The sequence below is a fragment of the Vicugna pacos genome, chromosome 3, assembly GCF_048564905.1.
Source record: "Vicugna pacos chromosome 3, VicPac4, whole genome shotgun sequence".
Classification (NCBI taxonomy): domain Eukaryota; kingdom Metazoa; phylum Chordata; class Mammalia; order Artiodactyla; family Camelidae; genus Vicugna; species Vicugna pacos.
The window spans coordinates 37,607,449-37,635,157 of NC_132989.1; the positions used below are offsets into that span (position 1 = coordinate 37,607,449).

Sequence of the window (27,709 nt, forward strand, 5' to 3'; positions counted from 1 at the left end):
TGGATAAAACTGACCAATTTCTTGAAAAACATAAGCTACCATCCTTAATCAATATAAAACAGATAATTTGAATAATGTTATAACCATTAAGGAAATTCAAACAATAATTTTAAAATCCCCAAAAAGGAGAATCTCCACACCCAGATGGAGAATTCTATTGAACATTCAAAGAGGAATTAATGTAAATTTAGCACAGTCTCTTCCAGAAAATAGATGAGGGAAGTAAGTTAATGGAAGAAAGTCAGCCTTTTCAACAAATGGTGCTGAAACAAGTGGATATCCATACGCAAAACAATGAACCTCAACTTAAGTCTCACATCTTATACAATGGTTAACTCAAAATGGATCACAAACTCAAATGTAAAATGTAAAAACACAAAATTTGAGGAAAAATAAGAGAAAAATTCAGGATTTAGTGCTGGGAAAGTTCATTACTGAACACAAATAGTATGATGCATAAAATGAAAAATTGATAAACTGAACTTCATCAAATTTTAAAACTTTTGTTCTAAGAAAGACCATGTGAAGAAAATAAAAAGACAAGTGACAGAATATATTAGGTGTGAATATATTAGAAGATCAAATATCTGACAAAGGACTAGTATCTAAAATACATAAACACTTCTGAAAACTCAACAGGTAAAAAATAAACAATCTAAATGAAAAATGAATAAAAGAAAGCAACATTCCTTTCACCAAAGATTATATACACCTCACAAGTAAGCAAATGAAAAGATGCTCATTATCAGCCATCAGGGTATGCAGACTAAAATCACAATAAAGTATCACTAAACATCTATCAAAAGGCTAAGATAAAAGTAGTGACAACATTAAATGCTGGTGAGAATGCAGAGAAACTGAAAAACTGAATCACTCAAACATGGTTAGTGGGATCGAAAATGGTAAAGCAAGTCTGGAAAACCATTTGACAGTTCTTTTAAAACAAAACATGGAACTGCCATATAATCTAGCAATTGTACTCTTGGGCATTTATCTAAGAGTAATAAAATTTTATGTTCACACAAAAATTTACACAGAAACGTTTATAGTACCTTTTTAAATAAAAGCCCCAAACTGGAAACAACACAGATGTCTTTCAACAGGTGAGGGTTAAACAAGGGATGGTAAATCTATACCATTGAAAACTAGCCATCAGTAAAAAGAAACAAACTATTGACTTAGAAAACTACATGATTCTCCAGAGAATTATGATGAGTCAGCCAATCCCAAAAGGTTATATAATGTACAGTTCTATTTATATAACCATCTTGAAATGATCAATTGTAAAAATGGAGAACACATTAGAGATTGTCAGGGGTTGCGGGGGTAGTGGGGACAGTAAGGAAGCGGGCAGGGCTATAAAAAGGCAACAGGAGCTCTTCTTGTGGTGATGGAACTATTCTGTATCTTGACTAGATCAATGCCAATATCCGGGTTGTGACACTGTACTACAGTCTTGCAGGATATTATCACTGGAGCAAACTGGGTAAAGGTACATGGGATCTCCCTATATTATTGTTATTATATACTGCATATTAATCTGTAAATCTCTCAAAATCAAAAGCTTAAACAAATGAAAGTAGTATCAATTATTGAAGACTTTGCTAAAGCAAGACATAAGAAAAATGTAACCTTTTAGGTATAAAACAGTCTGTAACACAATCAATAAGGCTTTTTTGTTTTGTTAACTAAAAATGAAACAAACGAAAACTAATAATACTTCCAAAAACTAACCTTAGAAAACTGAACAGTATGTGTTTTCCATATATGAATTGAAAAGAAAGGTGTACAAAGAGACTGAACACTATAATTTATGAACCCCATTTCCATTTTTTGTAATACTATGTACTTGCTTCATTGCAATTCACCGATTAATAAGACGTTCTTAGATTTTGTTATCAAGGCTTTATGATCTTGGAAGTGAACTCATTCCCTTAAAGTGGTAGATAGTTTTAAAAAGGAGATAAATAAATAGAGAGTGTGTGTCCTTAGGTTTCATATTTAAATTAATACAGAATATACAAGAAGAAAAAATGATTTAAGGTATAGCATTTCTAATGCATTTTCAGGCTAACAGATTTCAAAGAAAATTAATCACAGCCTAGTCATTTTCCACTCTTTTCAGGTGACTTCTCATGCTATACTCAATGTGACAAGAGACAACATTAAAAACTAAATCTAGACAGAATTTACACCAGTATCTACAAAAGGCTCACTAGTTATGATGAACAACTTCACAATGGTTGGTCTATATTTTGAATGACACATCATTGTTTCATATAAGAAAACTTCAGAAAATTCATAGCAGGTACGAACAGCATATGTTATAAGCACATAAATATTCCTGTTAGTGTCTCCTTAAAAATAGGATTTGCCATCGTCCAGAATGCATCTCCAGCAAACATAGGATGAAAAGTATACCTAATTTACATGTATATATTACATGGTCCTTTTTAAAAATAATTTTTCACTAATGAAATGCTTCAAACTGAGTATAATCAGTATTTATCATAATATTTTTTCTGGAGCTATGAGAAACAATTTAAAGAAAAATATGATGCAAACTGTTACAAAAGCTCAATTATATAAAAGATATAAGGAAATACTTTTAAAGCCACTGCTCTAAATGAGCTAAGAATTATCCTAAAATGTAGCATCTTAGTAAGTTAATTAAAATTTCATTGTAAGTATAAAGTAGTAGAAGTACATAATTACTTATTTAAAATGGAAACGAAATATTTATGAAATGATTTACTCAAGTCTGACAATCATTTTTTAAAATTTTGATCAAAATAAAAATTACTTCCCTGAAATTTAGGGAAGGAGAAATGTATATATCCCTTTTTACCTTCTGCCTTAGAAGCAGACATATTTTTACCAACATATATATATATATATATATGTATACAAATTTTAAATGCAATAACTATATTGACATTATCATGCAAAATTTATATTATATAATTATATAAAGTAAATATGTATTGTGCAGTCTAAAACAACTACTTAATAATATAGGCACCAACTTCCTAATTATTTCACCCTTAGTAATAGAGAATATGAGAAATAAAACTCTATATGATACATATTATTCTATAAATTCAAAACAGCATTATACCATCGTCTTCAAATTTACGTAGACGGAAAGGAGGATGTATCCTGAAAATCCCACATTTCTAAAGCTTATAGTTGTAAGAAATGACACACTGGGGGTTTTTTGTTGTTGTTGTTACTTTCAACACTTGAACTGACAATTATTTAAAATATTTTATGCATTTGCCTGATTTTTTAAAACAGTACGATACTGGTAATTTTACTTTGGATATCTTAAATAATTGAGGAGTAGAAATATTCTCTACTATTAACAAATATGGTTAGTCATTCTTGTGCATTTGCTTTTATTTTTAAGTCATTCTGGGTTTTCCCTTATTGTTAGGCTGTATGCTTCTGTTTCATACTACTGCCGGTACACAAGCAGCTAGAGGGAAAAGAAAATCTGCAACTCATTCTAATCTGGTATCTATAACATGCCATGGACTTAAAACCAAGATTGTTAATATTTTTGCCAACTACGACCAAGCTGGAATTAACTGAAATAAAGTAAACTTGGTTTAGTGCATGATCTTTGCACAAATTAGTTAAGAACAATTTATGTAACTTTCAGACATTTCTTTTCTCTCTTAATTTCAGGGCATTGGCTACACTCTAACACTTGAGGTAGTCGGAAATTTGTGATAAGCTAAATGGTCCATTATTATTCTATTTAAGTTTTTTTATTGACAAACACAATCGAAAGTGATATATCCATGAATTTGCCATTGGGCAAATTTTGCTATAGGCTAAAGACTTCACTAAATGTGAGTTTCTTGTTTTTATGACAACTTCTGATATTTATTCAATCTATCTGATCAAGACTGTTTTCCAAAATGTTCCACAGAATGCTAGTTCTGACAGATGGCCTCCAAAAAGCAGAATCCTTAATCCAATAAGCTTGGGAATTAATGCCAAATATACTGAGTGTGATAAAACCTCTGTACGTAAGAAACTCTGTGTGTGTATTTGTCTGTCTGTGTGTGAGTAAAACCTATTTGATGAAGTGAATATCCTATAAACCTTAGCTTGAAAAACAAGAATCTGGAAAGAGTGAAGTTGTGGCCAAGACAACACTGGATTTATCAAGTCCCAACGGATTTTATTCATCATGTGTTTATAAGAAGACTTTATTTTCCTTGCATTTTGGTTGGGGCTACAGTTCTGTATGCTCAGGCAATTTGTGTCATTTGCAGACTAAAGGACAGAAGCGTGGGAATAAAGTCTTGCATTCTTTTATTTTTCCCCCTGGAAATGATGTGTTCAGATAGCAATATTCCAAGAGCCTGGGTCCCTGAGCACCTCCTTGAAGCAGAGCTCCCTGCCAACTTGCATTGGAAAGTATAGTATTTTGGACAAATAAACCTTCGTTAAGAGACTTCAGGATTAATTTATCACTGCAGTATAAGCTAACCTACCTTAACCAATATATCAGTTATTCTGATTCTGTGAAAGTAACACAAAAGGAGTTGATATAAGACTTAAATTATACATGCTCAGATACTGAAAATTTCTTACTCACTCTTTCGTAGGTCTTCACTACTACATGATAGGCACTGCTCTAACCTAAGAGGGTAAATTAATGTAAAAGAATATAAGATCCTTACTCTCATGGAACATATTCCCAGACTATAAGGTAGGAAATGCCCAGAGGGTAATATGATCATTTAAAAAAAGATGGCAATGTTCTTATTAGACAATCATATCTATAATTTCTGTCCCCCTGCTAAATTTTATTCAAAATATACTGAAATTATGACAGTTATGGCAACAAAATGAACCCTTATTAATTTTTTGTTAGAATGATAGATAAGACACTACATCAAATTTGGATATTTCTTGGTTCTCTTTAGTAGTGGAAACCTATCTGAGTATAATCATTAAACAATTTCAAAATTTATTTTGGAAAAGAAATATTCTAGGCAAATTAAAACAAATTTTACTTAATTCCATAAAAATACTACTATCTAAAATTTTCTTTATCACTAGTTAAATTCTGTGCATTGATAACAACACTTTTATTAAGAAGCTTTGCTTAAATGCACAAAAACATCTTTTCTTAATTATATTCCTAGCCATGTTAATGCACAATGTGTTGAGAAAAGCAATATGCTTCCATCTGTATTGATAAAAGCAATGTGATTTATACTTTATAAAAAATATATTAATATAATGCATTATTACTTTTATCTCTACTCTCAAAAAACAAAAGATCTCACAGAGAATTCCAGGAGAATTTCATAATACACATGTGTACTAAATACTTCTCTTACGCTAAAAATGGAACCAATACCTATAATGATACATTTTAAGATGCTGGTTTAGTGTCTGTGTTAATTTGAAAATTAACAAATATCAAAGGGAAGTAAATCAGCCAAAGTGCTGCCTGCCATGTACTTTATGGTCAAAAAGTAGCAGCTCACTGCCAGACTGAGAGCTATGCCGGGTGCCTTAGAGGAGGCTTTTTGAAGGTATGAATTCAATCAGTCCTCCCACATTTTCTACTGGTAGAGAGCGAAAGAAGGCAATTTTATATAACTGCATAGGAGATCAAACTTTCTGACTAAAAAGTACTTAACTGGCTTAGATCTCCTCACAATTTAAGACAATCATCACATTGTATCAAGTTAGTAAATAATGACCTACCTTCACTAAATCTTATCACAGTGTCCTAACTATATATGAAGCATCTTATTACTACATTTTTTATTCAATGATTGACCTTGCTCTGTTTTCCTTTTCTCTCTGCAATTCAGTTCAGGTGTCAGTGCTTTTTCATTAAATCCCCCTTTTCTTCCTATCAATCTTCGTGAGGAAAGAAGACACAAGACCAGGAACCAGTAAGAACTTACGGTTGGAGACGTTTCAAATCTAAGAAAGATTTAGCGTTATAATATGGGAGTTAACTCTATTAAATAATACTACATTAGTGGACTGACAAAAAGAAAATTGTTACGAGTAGGAATTTAGATAGGTTTCCAGTAACTATCCCCAACCTCATCACACACACACACACACACGAAAATCCAAGAAATGTAATTGGCCAACTCAGTCTTCAGTGCAGAGCATATAAGAACCCAGGGATTCTAAGAAGTTGTTGGTGAGTAATGGAATTCATTAGACATTATAGTTACAAATGTTAGTGACTTCAGGAAGCAGGTGTTAAACTTTCAAGGATTTTGGTGCTACTGTCTGTAATGAAACAGTCCCAGATAGGCACACTGTTCCATATTATTCTGTATGTTTTTTAAAAAGTGTAAGTGTTGCCAAGGGCATACAATGCAGCCTGTGTTATGAATAAGGTTAAAGCACAAATAAATACTCCCTAAAAATTTACAGGGTGAATATTCAGTAATAAATTCCTTTTTAAAATGTACTAATAACTTTAATATCAAAGTACTTCCAGAAAGTAGATAAAGCTTAGAAAACAATGTCTCTGAAAGTCACTGAAAATAATTTATTCTACTTTTTTTTAACTTCATCTGACTACAAGCAACTGAAATAACAGGCATCAAAGTAGTTTAAAAACCATAGGGCATTAATCAAACGTAAGTAATATTACTATAGGTCAGCCTAGAAAAATTAACTTCAAACACCAGCCTCTGATTTTTAAAAATTGGCAAAGAGTAATAATTTAGCTAGGCTTACAATTTAAAATTAATTTCTCTTCTATAAATGCTAGTGATTATTAATATTCTATATAAATAATAATAGTATTTATTTATTTTTACTTATTTGTTGTTCCTTGTGATACCCTGGTTATTTCTTAAGGAAGCTTGCAACCGATGTATTTAGATAATGATTCAATATATTAAAGTAAAATAATATCAATTATTTAAATGTTTTCATTTCTATTTTCAAAGAGACTCTTCTAGTTAATAATTTTTTTTCCATTTCTAGCATGTGGGAAGCTTTCTGTTCGTATCCAAATGGCCCAACTAAAATCTACACTTCAGTTTTAACAGTTGAGAAAATTTTTGTAATATGGTATGGTCTCTGAAGACAGACGTTCAGGAAGTCCAATATTTTCCCTGACTGAAGTGGACACACTGAAAATATACATATTAAAAGACCAACATGACCAGACACCCACAGGAAAGGGGAGAGTGTTTTTCATACAGCACATTAAAAGCGTGGCATCTGGACAATGCAATCTCCAGAATAAATGAAAGAAATATCAGGTTAAGAAGGCCTTATTTCTTCCTTAATATCTGTCTTCAGAATCTGAATAGACTAATTCTAAGTACTCATATTTTTGAACACTAGAGGGAGCACCTAAAAGAAAAAGAAGCCAAATACTGATAGTACCTAGCTCTTGAGTGTTTCACATACTTTTGGGTGTTTGCAACAAACTGCTTGCTTATTTCCTACAGATGTAGTGGAATGATTAAAATGTATTTAAACAGTATCCAATATCTCCAATATCTCTTTTTATGTGTCATTTTCCAGTTAATTTAAAATTTGTAATGACTAATGGCAAGAAAGGTACACGATATTCAAGAAGCAGAAAAACACAGTGAAAGCTATAAAAAGTAGACACGTTTTCCCCCTCATTTTAGTTTACATATTCGACTAGAAGAAAACAGTTATATCCTATATGCTTCAAAGGGTTCAAAATGACATCCCTGAGCCTTAGGGAATAATGGGTACTCTCAAATCAGAGCCAGACTTGCCTGAAGATGAAGGCTTGAAGTTACACCACATTTAGGGTTTATATAGACATGATGCCTCTAGAATTTCCATACAAGAGGGCTAACATGGGAGCCACTGGTTGGGAGTCAAGGAGGGTGAGGACTTGATGAGTGAATACTTTTTCAACACTTAGAACTCTGCCTGACACATAGTTAAGCATTCAATGTATTAGCTGATATTGAGACATCCTCTGTGCATGTCAAAGAATAAGACTGGTCTGGGTTTAGTGGAATGGGTTTAAAGAGGGTAGTAGATTATAAAAGTCAAAGCAGAGGAACAAGAGCTTCCTCCACCCAACCTACAAACTACACCATATGTAAAGGCAGGAAGAGAAAGAATCCACGCAAAAAGCATTTGACAAGCATCTACTATATATTCCTTCCCTGTAACTAGTAGACATACAGTGGAAAGTAAAAGGTAATAGTTTGATCCCTGAGAACATCAATGGAACAAAAATTGGAAGAGATACAGTTATTCATGAATTGATTTAATGAGCACCTACCACATGACAGCCAGTGCTCTAGGAAGTTGAGATATATAAAGGAATAAAACAAAGGGCACTGACCTCTAGGAGCTGACAGTCGGGATGTGGGAAACAAACAAACAAGAAACACTAGAAATAGACTGTTTAGTATAGCAGAAGCCAGTAACAAGGAAAAAAGAAAAGGTGAGACGTAGGGAAAGAAAAATAGGGAATGCTAGAGTATATAGCAACACATGGAGTTGCCAGAATCAGCCATGGCGGGATGACACTTGAGCAAAACCTGAATGAGGTAAAAGAGCAGTAGAATGGAGTCTGCCATGAAAACAAACACACATGACATTCATTCCTGAAATAGCAAGATCAGTGTGAGTGAAGTCAGGAAGGCTGGAGAGAAAGTAGCAAAAAGAAAGTGAAAGTGATAATGGGGGTGAAGGAAAATCTCAGGCCTCATAACCATTTTAAGTACTTTTGACTTTCAGTAAAATGGTTAAGGTCAGAAGAGTAATTCAGTCTAGATTTACCCAGACTACTGGGCTACAAAAAAAAAAAAAAAAAAAAAAAAAAAAAGCTTAAGGAAGCAAGAGAGAAGAACAGGCTATTGTAGCAACCCAAAGAGGAGAGGATGTTGGCTTGGACTAGGGTGGTTAACAGTGGAGATGAGAATTGGTCAAATTCTGGAAACATTTTTTAATGTTCTTTTTTAAATTCATTTCTTAAGTATTTAATTAATTTCTGGGGGTTTTTTTTGTTGTTGTTGTCCTATTTTGAAGAGGTAATTTAGGTTTCTTTTTTAATCAATTTAATGGAGACAATGGGGATTGAACCCAGGACCTCGTGCATGCTAAACACACACTCTACCAGGGAGCTATACCCTTTGCACTGGAAACATTCTGAAGGCAGAGCCAACCAGACTGTCTAATGAATTGCATACAATGTATGAGAGAAAGGAGTTGATAATGACTAACACAATCTATTAACTGGGAAGGACTCCAAAGGATTAGGTTTTGAGGAAAGGAGGAAATCAGTGTTCAGTTTGGGGCATGAAATGTGAAGGTCTCTCAGACACCCAAGTAAAGATGTGAGAAGACCATACAACTTTAAAAGAAGGGTCTGGGCTGGAGATACAAATTTGGAAGTCATAGGTCTATAAATGAAATTTAACCTCAAGACTGAATAAAAATACCAAAAAGGGGAGTTTAAATATTGAAAAAAAGAGGATCAAATTTGAGCTCAGACATCTTAGAGGAGGAATAAGCAAAGGTAACTAAGAAAAATCAGTGAGGTGAGAAAGCACTGTATTCTTCAAGCAAAGTAAAGAAAGATTATAAAAGACAGTCAAACACTGCTGATAGATTAAATAAGATTAGAAGTAAAAACTGATTATTTGAACACAGAGTTACTGACAACCTTGACAGAGGCAGTTTGAGTGTAATGGTTAGAGTATAGCTCTGATCAGAGTGGGTTCAAAGAAGAACGGTAGGAAACAAGTGATGGCCAGTATAGACAATTCAAGTTGTTTTTTGGTTTTTGTTTTTTTTTTTTTTTGGCAAAGGAGAGCTAAGAAGTGGGATGGTAATTTTCAGGGGAAGTGGGGTCAAGAGGGGATTTTACTATTATCTTTATTTTCATTTTTCTGCTGATGGGAATCATCTGGGGGAGAGTGAACAGAGGAGATAGGTGAGAATTGTTAGTGAGTTTCTTGAGTAAATGAGAAAGAACAGGCTCTCATGCACAAGTGGAATGATTGGCTTTTAGCCCTTTAACACCTTTAATAAGTGTTACTCAGAACTGGACTCTCAAGTTTAAGCTCCTCATCAGATACCAAGAGTGAGACTTTAAAAATACCGTATTGAAGATTACAGAGAAAGGTTACCATTTTTTTTAAAAAGGCATAAACGAGGAGCAATTGTGAAGGAACATAGACAAATACAACAGACTGATACAGTGAGCATAAACATGAGGAATCTAGATTTCAAGTTGGGTAAAAACTGTAATAAAGTCCAGATTTTCTGGGATGGTCTCTGTGTCACTCACTGAAAAAAGGAAGAGATAAGGCCAAATTGGAAAAACAGGACTGCTGAATGTCAGGCTGAAGGCTGGGTTTGTTCATTTGACATTTTAAGTATCAGAAGGATAGTGTGTGATCTTTTAAGCAGGGGAGTGGCTTGAAGAAAACAGTGCATTAAGAAGATTAATCTGGTAGTGTTCAAAGAGTGAATCGGTAGAGGAGAACAAAAGACGGAGAGATTAGCTCTGGGGCTATTAAAACATCATCCTTGAAATTACTAGCATACAGATTAAAGAATTGGCAGTGGGAAGGAAGGCAGCCAACCTGAAATCCCCTGTTTAGAAGAATCAACAAGACTTAATGATTTTATGCTCTTGTTGTACCATGTACTTTTCTTTCACATCCTTGAACACTCCTTAATAAATACTATTTCTGTTATTGTTTGAATAATATCTTCCCACCAGCATCTAAGTTTCAGATGTCAGGGGCCATGTATGTGTTGCTCAATATTTTATTTTTATTGCCTTGCATATGGCCCTGCATATAGTACACATTTAAGGAAAATTTCCAGTAAGTGAATAAGGTATTGAGGCATATCAGAAAAGCTGATAAGGAAGCAGAAGAAGGAAAAAGAAGAGGATAAAAGAGAAGAAAATAGGCAGAGGAGGAGAATGGAAGAACAAGAAAGGGAGGAGGGACAGATGAAGTAGAAGAGGAAGGAGAGGAAAAGAGGAGACACTGAAGTTAAAAGCCTGCAAAATAGCAGTGACTATGTTGCTGCTGGGAACTGAGAAGCTGGTTTTGGACAATGGTTTGAAGGGAGAAATATCAAGAGTTCAAATCCACCAATGGCTCTGTGTATTCGTTACCCTTTCTGTCTCAGCTTCCTCGCATGGAGAACAATTATAACCTCAAAGGGTGACTCTGAGGATTAAATGAGTTAACACAGAACAGCTCAAGACACTGAACAGAAGTTATTCATCTTAACGTTCATCATCATCATCACCATTACCATCACGATCATCATCACCATCATCATCACCACCACCATCACCCATCATTACCATAATCATCACCATCATCATTTATCACCACCATCATTACCACTATCATCATCACCGTATTTCTTCAACAACATGTGCCAGCCCACAGAGTAGTGACACCATTTAAACCTCTCCTATCTCTGCAGACATAGAAGAGGCAGGGGAAGCATAAGACTTTTTGATAGATGAGATGAAGAGCCTTCCTTCCAGTCAAGGTTGCCCCTGACCTCACCCAAGAACTAACAGTATTCGGAAGAAAGCAAGCAACTCAACCTCAGCTACTCCCTTCCCTTCTGAATTTCCCTTCTCCTCCAATCTTAAAATACACATACATACACAATTTCCTTGAAATTTTTCAGTGTAATTTTTACTTGATTGTGACACATAGAAAATGAGATTAGGGGAAGTGGTGAGGAGATATGAGAAGGTGTATTTAAAAAGTAGGTTCAGTGAAGAGAAAAGGAAAATAATCAGGTAAATGTAAGAAAAAACACAGATAATGGTTTGTTAAAATAAAAAAGAGAGAGAATGAATGTGAGATATGAAAGGAATATAAAGTCCTAATGCTTGATGGGTAAACACCCAATGAAAGCTTAAAGAAATAAAAAGGTGGGTAAAGAAAGCAGTATTAAGTAATATGGAATAAGAGGGAGGAGTCAGAGCAGTAGTTCTCAAAACAAGGGTGATTCCTCTCACCCCCAGAGCACGTTCGACACTGTCTAGAAACATTTTTAGCTGTCACACTGACATTTTTTTTGTTGCGACTGGCATATAATTAGTAGATGCCAGGGATGCTACTAAATATCCTACAATGCATAGGACAGCCCTCAGCAACAAAGAATTATCTGCCCAAGACGTCAATAGAGCCATTTTTGAGAAACCTGAACTAGACAGAGGTTCAAGGTAAACAGGAAGAGATGGAAGTGGATCAGATCTGGTCATTCTTGTGCTCAAAACTGCAAAGTCCTCACGTGACTCTGAGTAAGAGTTAAAATGCTTAGACATGTCCCCTGACACATTCTGCACTGCCTGAGAGTTACTTCTTGCAGCCAGTTACTAGAAGTGAAATTCACTCTACTACATGTGACTTTCTTCAAGGGCAGGTCCTGAAGCTTATTCATATTTGTATCCTTCATATTTTTCAGCACAGTGTCTTACACATACCAAGAATTCAATAACCCTTTCTTCATTCATGAATTAGTGTCACACAGAAAAATAATAAAACAAAGGAAAATACTGTTTGGGATCAGTTTTAAGAAGGGAACATGCTTAATTTGCAATAAGCTCTGCAAACATTTTATCCTTCTAGGTACTGATGTTCTCTAGCACACATCATTAAAAGAAAACAAAAACAAACAAGATGAGACAGTTAACCCTTAGACACCTGAGCATTCTATAGTTATATATCTATAAAATCACCATAATACAACCATTGGTTCTTCTTTTTTCCTTTTTTTGTAAGGCCAGGACTTATGATCTTGAAAGTTATGGAGACAGGTCTCAAATCACTAGTTGAAAAAAATTTTTTAAAGCTATCAATCACTTGTCTCTTCACCTGAATTACTCTCACCCACTCAAGATTCCCTGAACATCTGCAAAAACTTACATTTGTATGAGCTTTTGTTCCAGGAGAAATAGCCACAATTTTGTTATACTTTCAAAGTGGTCTGTGATATGGGGGGGAAATTAAGAACCACTGCCTCTAGAAAACAATTGATTTGACTGATACATATTTCTTTTTTAATCTGGCATTTTTCTGTCACATGAACATAGTTTGCAATCTTAGGATAAGACTTGGTATTATGAAAGAGGCCAATCAACACCAGTAAATCTGTTAACTTTTGGGTCGTTCAAGAGAGGAGATCCTGCTAGAAATCATCAAATTTGCTTCCTCCGGACAACTCCAGCACATGCTACCTGTAGCTGAAAATCTATTCACAGTGGGTCAAACACCATAATAAGCAACTCATTGGACATATGTATGTAATTTGACTCACTTCATTTATTCTACAAGTAAATGTTTATCTCAAACACCAACGTGAAGTAACATTTGCAAAGCAGAAGGAGAGAAAACAGTGATCATAACTGTAAATTCCGTCTTAACAATGCTAATGTTTCTTACCTAAAGTGTGGTCTGGAAACTCGGTTCCTTGGGAATCATCATGTCTGTCCATTCTCAAAAATATAAATAGTTTATGACAGATAAGGTAACCTTCGTCCTGAACTGATGGGCCACCTTATGAGCTTACTCTGAAGTGGATGTTACCTAGTCTGTGTTCTCATTTCGGTTTATGTTATTTTCTGGGTCTTGTTTAGAGTTGAAATAGTGCTGACTTGGTCAACTAATCTTCGACAAAGGAGACAAGAATATACAATGGAATAAAGACAGTCTCTTCAGCAAATGGTGTTGGGAAAACTGGACAGCAGCATGTAAAACAATGAAGCTAGAACACACTCTTACACCATATACAAAAATCAACTCAAAATGGATTAAAGACTTAAACATAAGACAAGATACAATAAACCTCCTAGAGGAAAACATAGGCAAAACATTATCTGACATACATTTCAAAAATTTTCTCCTAGAAGAAATAAAAGCAAGAATAAATAAATGGGACCTAATGAAACTAACAAGCTTCTGCAGAGCAAAGGAAACCAGAAATAAAACAAGAAGAAAACCTACGGAATGGGAGAAAATTTTTGCAAGTGAAACCGACAAAGGCTTGATCTCCAAAATATATAAGCAGCTCATACGACTCAATAAGAAAAAAATAAACAACCCAATCCAAAAATGGGCAGAAGACCTAAACAAGCAATTCTCCAAGGAAGACATACAAATGATCAAAAAACACATGAAAAAATGTTCAATATCACTAATTATCAGAGAAATGCAAATCAAAACTACAATGAGGTATCACCTCACACCAGTCAGAATGGCCGTCATTCAAAAATCCAAAAATGACAAATGCTGGAGAGGCTGTGGAGAAAGGGGAACCCTCCTACACTGCTGGTGGGAATGCAGTTTGGTGCAGCCACTATGGAAAACAGTGTGGAGATTCCTCAAAAGACTAGGAATAGACTTACCATATGACCCAGGAATCCCACTCCTGGGCTTGTATCCAGAAGGAAATCTACTTCAGGATGACACCTGCACTCCAATGTTCATAGCAGCACTATTTACAATAGCCAAAACATGGAAACAGCCTAAATGTCCATCAACAGGTGACTGGATAAAGAAGAGGTGGTATATTTATACAATGGAATACTACTCAGCCATAAAAACTGACAACATAATGCCATTTGCAGCAACATGGATGCTCCTGGAGAATGTCATTCTAAGTGAAGTAAGCCAGAAAGAGAAAGAAAAATACCATATGAGATAGTTCATATGTGGAATCTAAAAAACAAAAACAAAAACAAACAAACAAAAACAAAGCATAAATACAGGACAGAAATAGACTCATGGACAGAGAATACAGACTTGTGGTTACCAGGGGGGTAGAGGGTGGGAAGGGATAGACTGGGATTTCAAAATTGTAGAATAAATAAACAAGATTACACTGTATAGCACAGGGAAATATACACAAAATGTTACGATAACTCACAGAGAAAAAAATGTGACAATGAGTGTGTATATGTCCATGAATGACTGAAAAATTGTGCTGAACACTGGAATTTGACACAACATTGTAAAGTGATTATAAATCAATAAAAAATGTTAAAAAAATTAAAAAAAAAAGAAATAGTGCTGACTTGGGTTGTCTGAGACCTATGAGAAACTTTTTTAAAGCACCTCTTTTTAATTAACTAACTTTCAATACAATAAAAACATTTTTACCCACATTATACTGGAAGAAAAACAAACAAACAGGATTTGGGAATAAGGTCATTCTTGTTTCCCATACAGGTGAGGGGAAGAGGTGGTGGCTTACAATAAGTAGCACTAAAATTAAGACGCAAAATCGAACTATAAAAATCCACGTGACATTGTTAGCCAGCTCAGTCATTTGGGGCCTGGTGTAGAATTCAACAAGCTTGTCTGTTCATCTGCCATAGCAGAAAGCAAAACAACTGTTAAAACCCAAACATCTCAGAAAACTTAAGGACAATACCTACCTTCTAAGGCAATTTGATAACAACAAAAGAGAATTAACAGCTTCCCAAACTCTTCTAAATTCATTTGAAACAGCTGGATGCAATGCTAGACATCAGCAAGCACCCATATTAGTTGTTTCTTTATTTTCTAAGCCATAATATGAGAAAGCAATGTAATACGCTCGTTAACATTGTTGAGTAAATAGGTCAAAAGTGATTCACGGCAGTACCTATTTATTTGGAAGATGAACACTGTAATGCCTAATTAACTTACTATTAATTCTACCTCAATACTGGTGCTCAAAATTGTGTACAACCCATAGAAGCAATGACTGTTACCACAAAGAAATAATAAATTTACAATTAGACTTAAAAGGTTGATTGACTTCACTAGAAACTGAAGAAACAGGGTCCACACATATTCTGATGATGGGAGTAAAAATCTGTGAAAAGCTCCTGGAAGACCATTTGGCAAGTTGGATTGAAAACTTTAAAACTTTCACACCCCTGATGTCTCAGAAAATGAAAAAAAAAATAAAAAGATGACTAGAGCTTAGTGGTTATATGCTTGGGACCTAGTACTAAAATCCCAAGCTCCGAAGCCTCACGTTTCCACTTGCAAAGTCAAGTTACTTTACATCTCTGGCCTCTGTTTTCTTACCTATAAAACAAACAGTAGTTCCTTCCTAATATGTTTGTTTTCAGAATTAAAAAATCTAATATTAAGAAATACGCTTAGAAGAGTACCAAGCAGAGAGTAAAAGCTGTCTTACCTATTTTTATTGCCAAAGCTCTTCTTGTACATACATCATTGGATGTAATTTCATAACTTTACATGACTTCAGCCATGTTAAATATATGCATATAAAAAGATGTAAAGAAAACATAGCAAAATGTTCAATTTACCTATTCATGAGTGGCATTAAGGATAATTCCTATGCTCTTCTGTATAATTTTTAGATTTTTTCCAAACTTTTTCTCTTATTCACAGACTGAATTACTTCTGAAATCAGAAAGAAATGAAATTTTTTTCTTCAAAAAAAACAAGTACTCTTAGGATCTGAAGGAAGGATGAATAGGTGGAGCACAGAGGAATTTTAGGGTACTGTCCTACTCTATAGGACACCAGAATGATAGACGTATGTATAAACATTTGTCTAAACCCACAAATGTAAAACACCAAGAATGATTACCCTAATGCAAACTGCAGATGTTGGATGATAATGATGTGGCAGTGTAGATTCCTCAGTGGCACCAAATGTCCCACTCTGGTGGGGGATGTTGATAATGGGGGAGGCTAAGAGTGTGTGGGGGTTAGGGGTACATGGGAAATCTCTGTACCCTCCCCTTTGCTGTGAATCTAAAATTGTTCCAAAAATAAAATGTTAATAAAATACATAAATAAATGTCATTTTTAAAGGAAGAAAAAAGTACCCCTCATTATTTACTAATCATTTATTTTTAGCTTGATGTCAGATATGCACATTTTAATCAGAACTGAGTCAGCAGGCTATTAGAATTTTACCCCTCTAATTTCCAAAAACTGCCCATGATATTTTTAATGAACTAGTTCTGTAGAAGGTTCTGTAGTTTAATATGTTTGAGAAAATGTTTTACTCAAACTTACGTTTCTATCTCTTTTCTTCCATTTTGACTTAAATACCTGAGATCCTCAGAGCAGTAAGGATGGAAAAAAACATAATCCAAGTAACAATGAAACTATTACATTGGTTTTATTATCTATTACTTCACTGTTGCCTGAAGCACACTGTCTATTTATTACTTTAAGTCTGCCTGAATTTCTTATCAGCTAATTCTCTGAGTCTTAAATGGTTTAATGCATTGGAAATAGAGATAGTAAAGGATGGTTATTATTTTCTCAGAACCATGCTGTTCTTTTAGAAGCATGCTATGTGATTATGCTTCAGAAAAGAAAAATTAAAAAGCATTCTGCCATTTGGTAAATATACTCCAGTTTGAGAAGGTAGACTATTGTATAGAGTAGTAAAAATACAGCTATTGCTATAATTGAATGCACTGTGAAATCTCCTTCATTCACAACTTTAAAACTTGGAAAGTACTCCAGAGATTATTCTCTGTAATTCGTTTGAGTAATGAATTTTATAAATATGGACTCATTAACCAAAAAATAGTTGGTACGATTTCTCAGAGCAATAAACTACAGCACTTCAAGTGGATAAGCCATTCAAAGAGAGAAAAACATTTAAAAATGACAGTATTTTGCAGATAATTGTTAATTCCGTTTTCCTCAGCCCCAAAATGAATCATTTCCTATGTGTTTTCAAACTTTTTAAAATTAAGCTTAATTTTAATTTATTTGTTTATGATATTATACGAAAATCCATGAGTGCTTTCCAATCCATAGGCACAATGCTGACAATACCTTCCTACTCATGCAATCTAATCACTGAGTGATTCCAAGGCAGACAGAACAACTCAACTGGTTCCTCCATAACAGTCATGTCTACTCACAGGGATTAGCTAAAAAAAAAAATATACATATATATATACATATATATGTAAATATATGTGATATATATATTCAACCCATATAGTAGTCTTGTTACTTAAAGTCACAAAATGAAACAGTATGAAAAAAGCTCAAGGTTATAATCAGTCTAAACTAAAAGAGAATCCAACTAAAAGCAGTAATGTATTTTGTTTCCAAGTCAAAGGCTATTCATTACATATCCCAATCCCTCCCTAATCAACAAGACCTACATATTAACACCAACATTTTATGCAGAACAGTTTACCAGTGAGATCTTCATAAAAAACAGGCAAATTGATACCTGAAGAGGCCAGACTATTCGTGAACCATTTTTTAAAAAACAATAGCTGTTTTTTTTTTACATTTCTACCTAAAAATGTGTAGAAAAAAGAAACATGGATTAAACTTGTACTCAACACCCCAACTACCTGAATTTTCAGATGACTAAAATCCAGAAAACTTCTAAAAAGAAAATCAATTTCAAAATAACCCCAAACAAAAGTCTAATATTGTTGGTGCAGGGTTTATGCAAAAATAAAGGGTAAAATATTCAAAAAAGAATACTGTGGTTTGGTTAGAATGAAAAAGTCAGGGGAAAAAACCAAACAAACAAATACCATATGGTGAATAATATAGTAATCTCATCATAATCACTTTCTTTCTTCTAATTTCTGTTCCATGACAAAAGCTCTCTGCTAATTGATATCAAAATATATTATGGCCTAAAAGCATAGCATTGCCAATAAAGGAATTAGAATTCTAAATACAACTGTTCATATTTAATATATACCAATGATAAACTGCCAGAATAGCGAATGTAACAACTGCTGAATGGTGACATTTATATTTACAAGTCATAAGTATAGAGATCAACAGGTTTGTAATTTACAAAGTTTTCAGTTACTCCTATATTCAAAACTACATCAAAGACATGTTCAGTCACATGTGCAGTATTATCTTAAAAAGATAAACGCTGGACAACTGTAAGATGTCATAGGCTAAACATGCTCTGTAAATATTTTGTTCTCAAAATAACTATCTTTCCTATTATATAAATGGCCAGTGTTTTGAGATTTAGACATAATATATACAACTCTATGTGTAAACCTTGATTGATGACATCCTCCTCACAAAAGTAATTAATAATCACATCACATTATTTATCATTCATAAATTTCACTCTTGGGTGAAATTTTTAGTCAAGCACCCAGTCTAAGCTTCCAAAGCATGAAGTCAAAATTTTATCTCTATATCTGTCTGGAAGACAGATCCTTTCATTTACTTGGTTGTACATTATCTATGTTTTTCCATTCCTTTCATAAACTACCTGGGTTTTTTTTTCCCTAAAAAAATTCTCACGTAAATGAAGGCACAGAAAGAGTGAAATGGAGAGAGAGACACAGACTCCCTGATTTACTTCTCCGTGATTCTAACCAATAGCTACAGTGAGGTTAAAAGTTTCACGATAGATCTACCTGCTCTCCAAACATCTACAGAGTAATGATGCAAAGCAGAACTGGGTCCATGTACAGTTTCTTCTCATCTGTTCTGTCTAAAATAGGGAGTGGAGGACACAGCATAACACAAGAAGTATGTGCCCATAGATGCAGAGTTTTGATGGACTACTTACTCCTAATCTAAACCACCTCGCTAAAACAGTAAATATATTTCTGTGCTGATGTAGGTTTCCCAACATCCCCCATCTTAGAAACGTCAACAACTGTAAAGCACAATTCTGCCAAAAGGAACCTGCCCAAATGTGTTCATTTTTTTAAAAATGCCATAATGTTTCAAATGAAAACACAGCTTGCCAAAGATGTTGAATAAAAGGATAACAAAGAAACAAACAGCATCTTTAGACTTGAATTTCAAATGCATAACCTCGCCATCTGTCAACCAGTTGTGAAGCAGTGATCCTAGAGAAGCCCTGCAAACACCAACAAGTTTTGTCCTCGCATCTATCATCTGTATCAATATACATTCTCAGGACCTCAGTAGTAATTACGTTCTGTGTGTGGAGCAACCTACAAGAATGACATTTCCCATTGGCAAACCGAACCCTGCTGATGAATGGGTCATTTTAACAGACTTGCATTTGGTAACAAATGCGGAGTTCAGTTGACAGAGGTAATGGGGAGATGGAGAGAAAGAGGGGGGCTTTTTCCTCACATTTGGATTGGAAATCGGATAGAGGAGGTTAATCTTCAGAGGCCAAACGTCCAAACAACCCCCAGTCTCCTCCCACTTGGCCTCTGAAACCTGATTACAATTTTGGATGTAGACTACATCCTACCCCTTCCCTTCCCACCGGGGCCACCACCTCCGAAGTTAGTGTTAGCTCTCATGCAACTGGGGGTGCAGACTCCTGACCGAGAACCTCACCAGGAACCCATTCAGTAGCGGCACACTGGGCTGGGACTCTGCCTGGGCTCTGCGACGCCACCCGCGGGCTTGCAGGATACCCTACCCCTCCCAACCCCGCCCTCGCCCCCGCCTGGAGCTGCAGCTAGGGTTACGCATCCTCAGCCTTGACACTGCCTCCGCTTCTCTCTATCCCGATCAAGGCTTGTGGGGGTGGGAGGGCAGAAGTGGAATGCGGGTGGCAGGGAGCGAGAAAGAACCAAAACAGTCCTGGTAACCAAGAGCCAGGACGCAACTGGGAAGACCCTGGTGCATGCACACTACACACACACACACACACACACACACCACACACACACACCCCCACACCACACACACACCCCCACACCACACACACATACACACACACACACACACACACACACACACACACTCACCGACGCGCCCTGTGCCCCAGGTTCTATGCCAACTGGCGACAAGATGGGAGGAAGGAAGGAGGTGGGGTGGCGGGAAGGCCCGGAGTTACTGAGAGCGACGTTCGGAAGAGAGCAGGGGATGCCCCAGGGATTGAGAAAGTGAGAAAGTCCCAGACTCCCTCTATACCCCAGGTCTGGGCTCTCCTGCCTGCAACCATGGGTCGCCTTCCTTCAGTGAGGTTCGGGAAGCGGGGAGAGGAGCTGGAGCCGAGCTTCTCCCAGGCTGCCCTCTCGAGCCTGGCCCGGTGCCCGGAACCTGGCTCCCCCTCAGCCCCGGCCCGGGGAGGCTGCCAGGCAAGGGGCGACTTGCCAAAGGACTCTGGGGGAGCAAGAGGGCAGGAAGGAGCATCTTGCACTCTCCGGCCAGCTGCTGGTTTCTTCCCCTGTCGACACACCCCCAGTTAACCCCCTTCCCCGACACACACACGCACAGATACAGAGACACACGTGTTCACCCCTCCCACCATCCCAGGTCTATCGATTAAAACACTAGTTGATTTCTGACGGAGAAAAAAAAAAGGAGAAGAAAAGAGAAAAAAATAAAGTGCAACAACTCTTCTCAGGAGTCTCCGGAGCAAAGAAAGTCCGTAGGCAGGCGTCTTTCCATAGTTTCCTAGGAGTTAAGAAATCTGGCGGTCCCCAGTGAAAACGAGACCGGGAACCCCGAGGGGTGAAAGGCGACGAACTCCTTCCCCACCCCCGCGCTTCTTACCTCCTTAAGTTCCTTGGCCACGTCCTTCAGGTCGCCCAGGACTAATTCCAGATCCTCCACGATGATCTTGATCTGTTCCTTCACCTTGGTTTTGGAGGCTGCCGGCGGTCCCTCGGCTGGAGAGGACGAGGAGGGGGTCCCCTTGGACTTGGCTGACATTCTTTGGGGCAAGTGAGGCAGGTCAGCACAGGCGGGCGAGCGGAGCCTGCTGCGCGCCCCGGTCCCTGGCGCCGCTGCGGCCGCCCCGATCCCACCACATCTTGGACGCTCCCAGGGCAGCGGCTGCTGGCTGCGCTCGGCGCACGGCCGGGCGGCCGCACTGTGGTGCTGCCATCAACTCCCCGAGACGCGGCGCTCGGCGCGGGGCTGCAGACGGGCGAACAGCGCGCCTGCGCCTCCTCCCGCCGCCGCCCGTCGCTCTCGCGCACACACGCGCTCGGCCCCCGCCCGCGGAGAGGGGCGCCCGGCCGCCGTGCCCAAGGCCGTCAGCTGCAGTCCCCGCTTCACGTGCCTCCGGGATCTCTCCCAGAACACCTGGGCATCAGGGCGCTGGGAGACAAGTTCCTGTCCTGCCCACCCCCTCGTCTGGATGCTGATATGCCCTCATCATCTCAGCCTGCTGGATGCCTACCTACATCCATCCTGGATTCCTTCTGCTTTCCCCGCCAGCAGAGACCTGGATTCCCCACCACGCTTTCTGATCAATTTATAAAGAACCCCGACAGGGTCAGAAGTTGGATTTCGGGTTAGTAAAGCGACCCTAAATGTTTATTCAGGACCAAAATGTGTCCAGAGGGCCTCCAGTCATTCTCCTACTCACCTACAAGTTAAACAGAGGTGTTCTCACTTGTGCAGAAAAAAAAAAACAACAGATGTGGTAAAAAGCGACCCCCCACCCCCTGAAATCATAATTTTCAAGAGTTCTTGAAAGAGGTAGCTTAATCCCGCTGATTCCACAAAGTTAATAGCAGGTTTATTAATTGGAAGTCCTCACACCAGAAATCCCCTGAGAGACTGTCTGAGTCATCTTGACTGTACTTATCTGGGACATTTTTTTTTTTTTCAAACTCTCCTTCCTCTTTTCCTGACCTATGCTGATGTCTGTTTTGGGTAGAGTGAGGGGGCAATACCCTGGAGCTCCTTTTGTGGGAGATGAATAAGAAGAGTTTTCCTTCAACTTTTTTTTCCCCCCTGTCTTTTTTTTTTTTTTTTTTTTGCATCCGTTTCAAGCCTTTTACAACCAAATAAAAAGGAAATAACTTTCTGACTGTTCTGTCAAAAGGACAGAGGGAAGGCAGTTTAAATGGAAGCCTTCAGTTTCATTCTCAGTAGGTGGCTATGATTCTCATTAGCTTAAGTTTTAATTTCCTTAATGGCAAACCTATGAGTTGCTAGCTACTGACCTGGCAGGCTGGCTCCACTTTATTTTCCTCAGTGCACACTACTCCAAATCATTATTTTGATAGGCCCCCATTTGGCCATGCCTTAGCAGGGATCTCTGCTTTTTGCTTCTCACTCCCCAGGTTGTTCCAACATGCTTCTTTGCATGAAGAAAACCTTGACCAGCTCTCCTCTTCCTAGTTCCTTTAGTCCCTCATATTCACTCTCTGCATTCTGAACAATTCCTCTTTATAAAATCCTATTTGGATTATGGAAGAAAAAAGAGACAACAGAAGAGAAATAGAAAGTTAGAAGTAGTGTCAAAAGGATAACAACACTGGAAAATACATTGAAAAATCAGAGGAAAAAGAAGACAGGTAGAAAGCAGAAGCTGCTGGAAGAGAATTAAAATAAGGAAAGAATAAAAGAACCAGTGGGCACTAAGCCAATCAGAGAAGATAAAAGAAATAATTAGAAGTGTTAGATAAATAACATGCTTGAGTTCTCTAAGGTGGAGACAAAATTTTTTTTTAAGTTTCCTTGTTTCTGCAGGTTATTCTCTATTTTACAAAGATATAACAGTAAAAAAAAAAAAAAGTTATCAGGTTTACAAATTTCCCTACTGTAAATTCCTAACCTTTCATTATGCTCTTATTTCATATTTGAAGATAAGTGGTCAGAAATGGCAAATGAGAATGTGAGAGAAAAGAGAAAGTGCTGCTCCTGTGTATTTGAACTTTTGACTCTCAACAGTAGGCAAATGAATGGGGAAGCCCAAAAAACCCAAAGTATAATGATTTTAGGCAAGCATACTGGAGAAGAGGAAAGGAAGAGCTGTTTTCCTTCCATTGACAAAATAATCCTTTTGTTAATATAAGCATATTTACATTCTACTCTCAATATCCTTCACTGAAGATTTTTTAAAAATCTGTTTTCCTATGATATCCATTACTATTAATGAGGTAAACTATTCTGGCTCAAAACTGAATCATAATTATTACTCTAATACACACTGTGCACGTCCACATCACAATTTACTCTTAAATAATGGTTATCTATCTATCTACCTACATACCTACCCACCTACCTACCTACCTACCTATATTTAAATACAAGATGGAGTTGTATTTTAACTGAAAGGGGAAAAGTTAAAATTGGCTTCCAAAACCAAACTGAAAAAATGAGTTGGACCCCAGCAGTGGTGGCTACTACTATCTTCCGGTTATTAAATGAATATGGGTAAAATATTCCAAAAGAAGAAAGTTTTATAAAGAGAGTTAAAGATATTGAGGGGAAAGAGACAGGCTGAAAAGGATACAAGGACATAAGTTTTGCTCCCTATTTTTTATCACCCTTGTGGAAAAATTAGTCATTCCTTTGGCTCATTCTGTACTCTCTCAGACATTAGTCTATGTGATGTTTTAAAGCCAAATTATGGGGACCACACAGCAAAAGTGACACCCAATAAAATTTCTTATGAATGTGTTCATAAATTTGTTTATGTACTAGTGCTGGAGGCAAATGGATACATGCTCAAACCACATCACTTACAAACTTAGACAGAACAACAAATTGCTAATAGAAAAGTGTCTTATTTATAGAAGTGATTGTGCACCCAGTATTCTATAATTTCTTTCTCTTTAGTCAGCTTTTTCTGAGTTTTGCAGCAGGAAGGACTGGATAATTGTAGAAGATCATCGAGTGTCTGGTTGTTCAGTTACAAGCACTTATCAGTATTCTCCTCTGTGTGTGTGTGTTTAATCTATTGCATTCTCTCTAATACTTAACCTACACGAGGAAATGCTATGATAAAGACATACTTTTTAATTCACAAAGAAGTCAAGAATGTACCCAAAATATTTTGTCCAATTTTGTTGGCACTGGCTTTTATTGATATACGATCATAATAATGTTCATTGAGTCCCCCCAAAAGGATGATATACATAATACAACATCACTTTTAATGGAGACTCTTGGTGTTCTTTCTTTTTTGTCTTTTGCACAAACTAATTTTCGTTTATAAAATCCAATGTTATTAGATATATGTGAAAATATTAAGACAAAGAAAAAAAAAAGGAATGACAACTTTGTTCCCACCAAAATAGTTTTCACTGGGGAGATGTGGGTGAAAAATAGTGGAGAATGACATGGATGTCTAGGAGAGAAAATGATGTTAGTGAAACACAGCAGAGAAAAATTAAAAAAGTTCTCCATATATATGTTGACTATGAAGTATACTGTATACATCTAGAAGTGATTCTCAAACTCTGGCATGGATCAGAGCTTGTTAAAACACAGACTGCTGGACCTCACAACCAGAATGTCTGATCTCACAGGTCTGGGGTGGAGACTGATATTTGCATTTTAACAAGTTTCTAGGCTTCTGGAAAGAGACCACACTCTGAAAACCACTGTTTGAGAGACTGAAAGAAAGCGTTAGGTTTCTTTTTAGCCAGAATAAGCCTTAAAGATCATCCAGTTATACCTCTTCATGTTACAGGTGAGAAAACAAGGCCTTAGGAAGTTAAATGGTACATCCACTGTTTCACATCTAGGGAATACAAATTGGGATCTAGAATCCCACTCTGACTCAGATGTTTGTGGAGTTGTCTCCATTTGTTTGGAGAATGTCTCCTTTTTATGTATCAATTGCTTTTGGCATGATGGCTACCTACTATAGATGCATATTGGTAAATCAAACAAACAAACAAACAAAACGTGATCTGAAAGTTTAAATACAAATTCCCATTACAGTGTCCTCAGTAATTAGAACTTTATCTATTCCAAAGAAGCTGCTCACTAAATACGTGATAAGGAGATGAATGAATGAATAAAGTGTTGTCTCTCTCTGTATATTTTGAAAAATTTAATTTCACAAATATTTCTTAAATAACTAGTCTCAGCAAGAATCTGTGACATGGAGTACATGTGCCACTAGGTTTAGCAAGACAGTCCCTGCAGGAACAATTAGAGAATTCCTCACATCACTCTTAATATAAAATAATTTTACCTTAGGGTATCTCTCTCTCTCTCTTTTTTCTTTTTTTTTTTGGCCTTCTTTCTCAACTACAGTTTATTTTATTTGACCTACAAAGTCAACGTATACATGACATTTTTTTTCTTACTTTTTTTACATGAGACAGAAACTGAACTTTTGCTTAACTTAACAAAGGAAATTGTCTCATAGCCATAGAAAGGCAAGGAGAGAAATACTTTCAAGTAGAATTGGAGCCAGAAATTCTAGGACCATTGTGACTATTTCATTCTGTCTGTGTATCCCACTTTTTTTTAGCAGGTTGGCTTCTTTCTTAGGCTAGTTTCTCCATAAAGCCAAAACTTGGTCAATGGTAAGTCCAGATTCACATCTTTACAACTTTGCAGCTAGAAAAGAAAGAGGTAATCACAACAAGCTCCCAGGAGAGGACTTTGATTGGTCCAGCTTAGACCATGGACACATGCTTTGGCCAATCACTGTGATTGACCCAGGTGCAAAGCTGCTATTCTTTTTAAAAAAGTCACACAATTATATACTTGTTACCATGATTTTCCAGCAGGTGGCAGTAAAATGAGTTATTCTACAAAAATCTATATATTATGATAATTTTCTGATACATGGAAGTATTTTTAGGAAGCAAAATCATTTTCAAATGCATACAAAGACATCATATATATGAATTAGCAATGGTCCTGCTTGGGTCAGTAACTAGTGATAAGGAAATTTAATGACTGGCCCAACTTGAATCAGGTTGCCTATACCTGTGGCCCATTTTTTCCCCAAAACAGAAGATGAACCCCTGGAAAAATAAAAATAAAAAATAGCCACACTACAGCCTTTAGATTGGATCAACCTTACTTTTTTCTCATACTTGGAGACTGACATTTTTAAGTTGTTTTTGCTTCCCAAAGCTAGCTGCATTCAAATCTTAGTTTTAGCATTTAGTGTACCCCCTTCATCCATTCTCATCTCAGGGTCCCAGCTCTAAAGACCGGCAATTCTGTGATTTATATATTTATAATCTGTGGAATTTCCCAAGCAATAATAGCAATGAAATAATATTCGGGCTCTTGTCCACAGTCTTTGAAAATGCTTCAAGGAAGGCGGCATTTGGATCCCACCCGTAGGAGGGGGCTAGTTGCCAGGAGAACCAACCACGTGATTAGAAAGCTGGAACTTTCACTGTCACCCCCTGACTTCCAGAAAGCGACGAGGGACTTGAGGTTAAATCAGTCACCACTGGCCAATGATTTAGTCAATCATGACTACGTAATGAAGTCTCCATAAAAACCCAGAAGGACAGCTTTTGGTTCTCCTTTTCAGAGAGCTTCCAAGTTGGGGAGCTACAGTGCTTCCAAGTGCCACTCTGCTGGGTGCCAAGCTCTAGGAGGACAGAAACTCCTTTGCTCTGGACCTCAACCTATGTCTCGCTTCATCTCACTGTTGATTTGTACCCTTTAATATCCTTTTTATAGTAAATCAGTAATCTAGTGAGTAATGGGTTTTCGTGAGTTCTGTGAGCAGTTCTAGCAAATTCATCAAATCCAAGGAGGAGGTTGTGGGAACCTCTGATTTATAGTCAGTCAGTCAGAAGTCTTGGACTTGAGTTTTGTGTCTGAAGTACAGGCTGGTGTTGTAGGACTGGAGCGCTTCATTCATGGAATCTATTTCTGTCTTGCAGTAGATGGTGTCAGGATTGAGTTCAATTCATGGACACCCTGCTGGCATCTGAGAATTGCTTGTTGGTGAGGGGAAGGACCCTCCCCCTGACACACACACATGTTGGAACTGGGTCCAGGAATGCTTTTCAAGACCTCACCCAGCCCAGAGCTGCTGAACTGCCCACCACATGTGCAAGCAA

The 27,709-nt window shown here is 36.9% G+C and overlaps 1 protein-coding gene across 3 annotated transcripts in view; it reads right to left on the bottom strand.

Annotated features, from left to right (window-relative positions):
* PRR16 (proline rich 16) overlaps positions 1–21,840 on the bottom strand; it is a 246,041-nt gene extending 224,201 nt beyond the window's left edge. For all 3 annotated transcript variants that reach the window (XR_004187561.2, XR_012070450.1, XM_006217197.4), the window contains exon 1: positions 21,474–21,840. Coding sequence is in view for 1 of the 3 variants with exons in the window: in XM_006217197.4 (XP_006217259.1) it covers positions 21,474–21,632 (159 nt within the window). In the remaining 2 variants the exon portion in view is untranslated. The remainder of the gene's footprint in view (positions 1–21,473) is intronic.
* Positions 21,841–27,709: the final 5,869 nt, after the last annotated feature.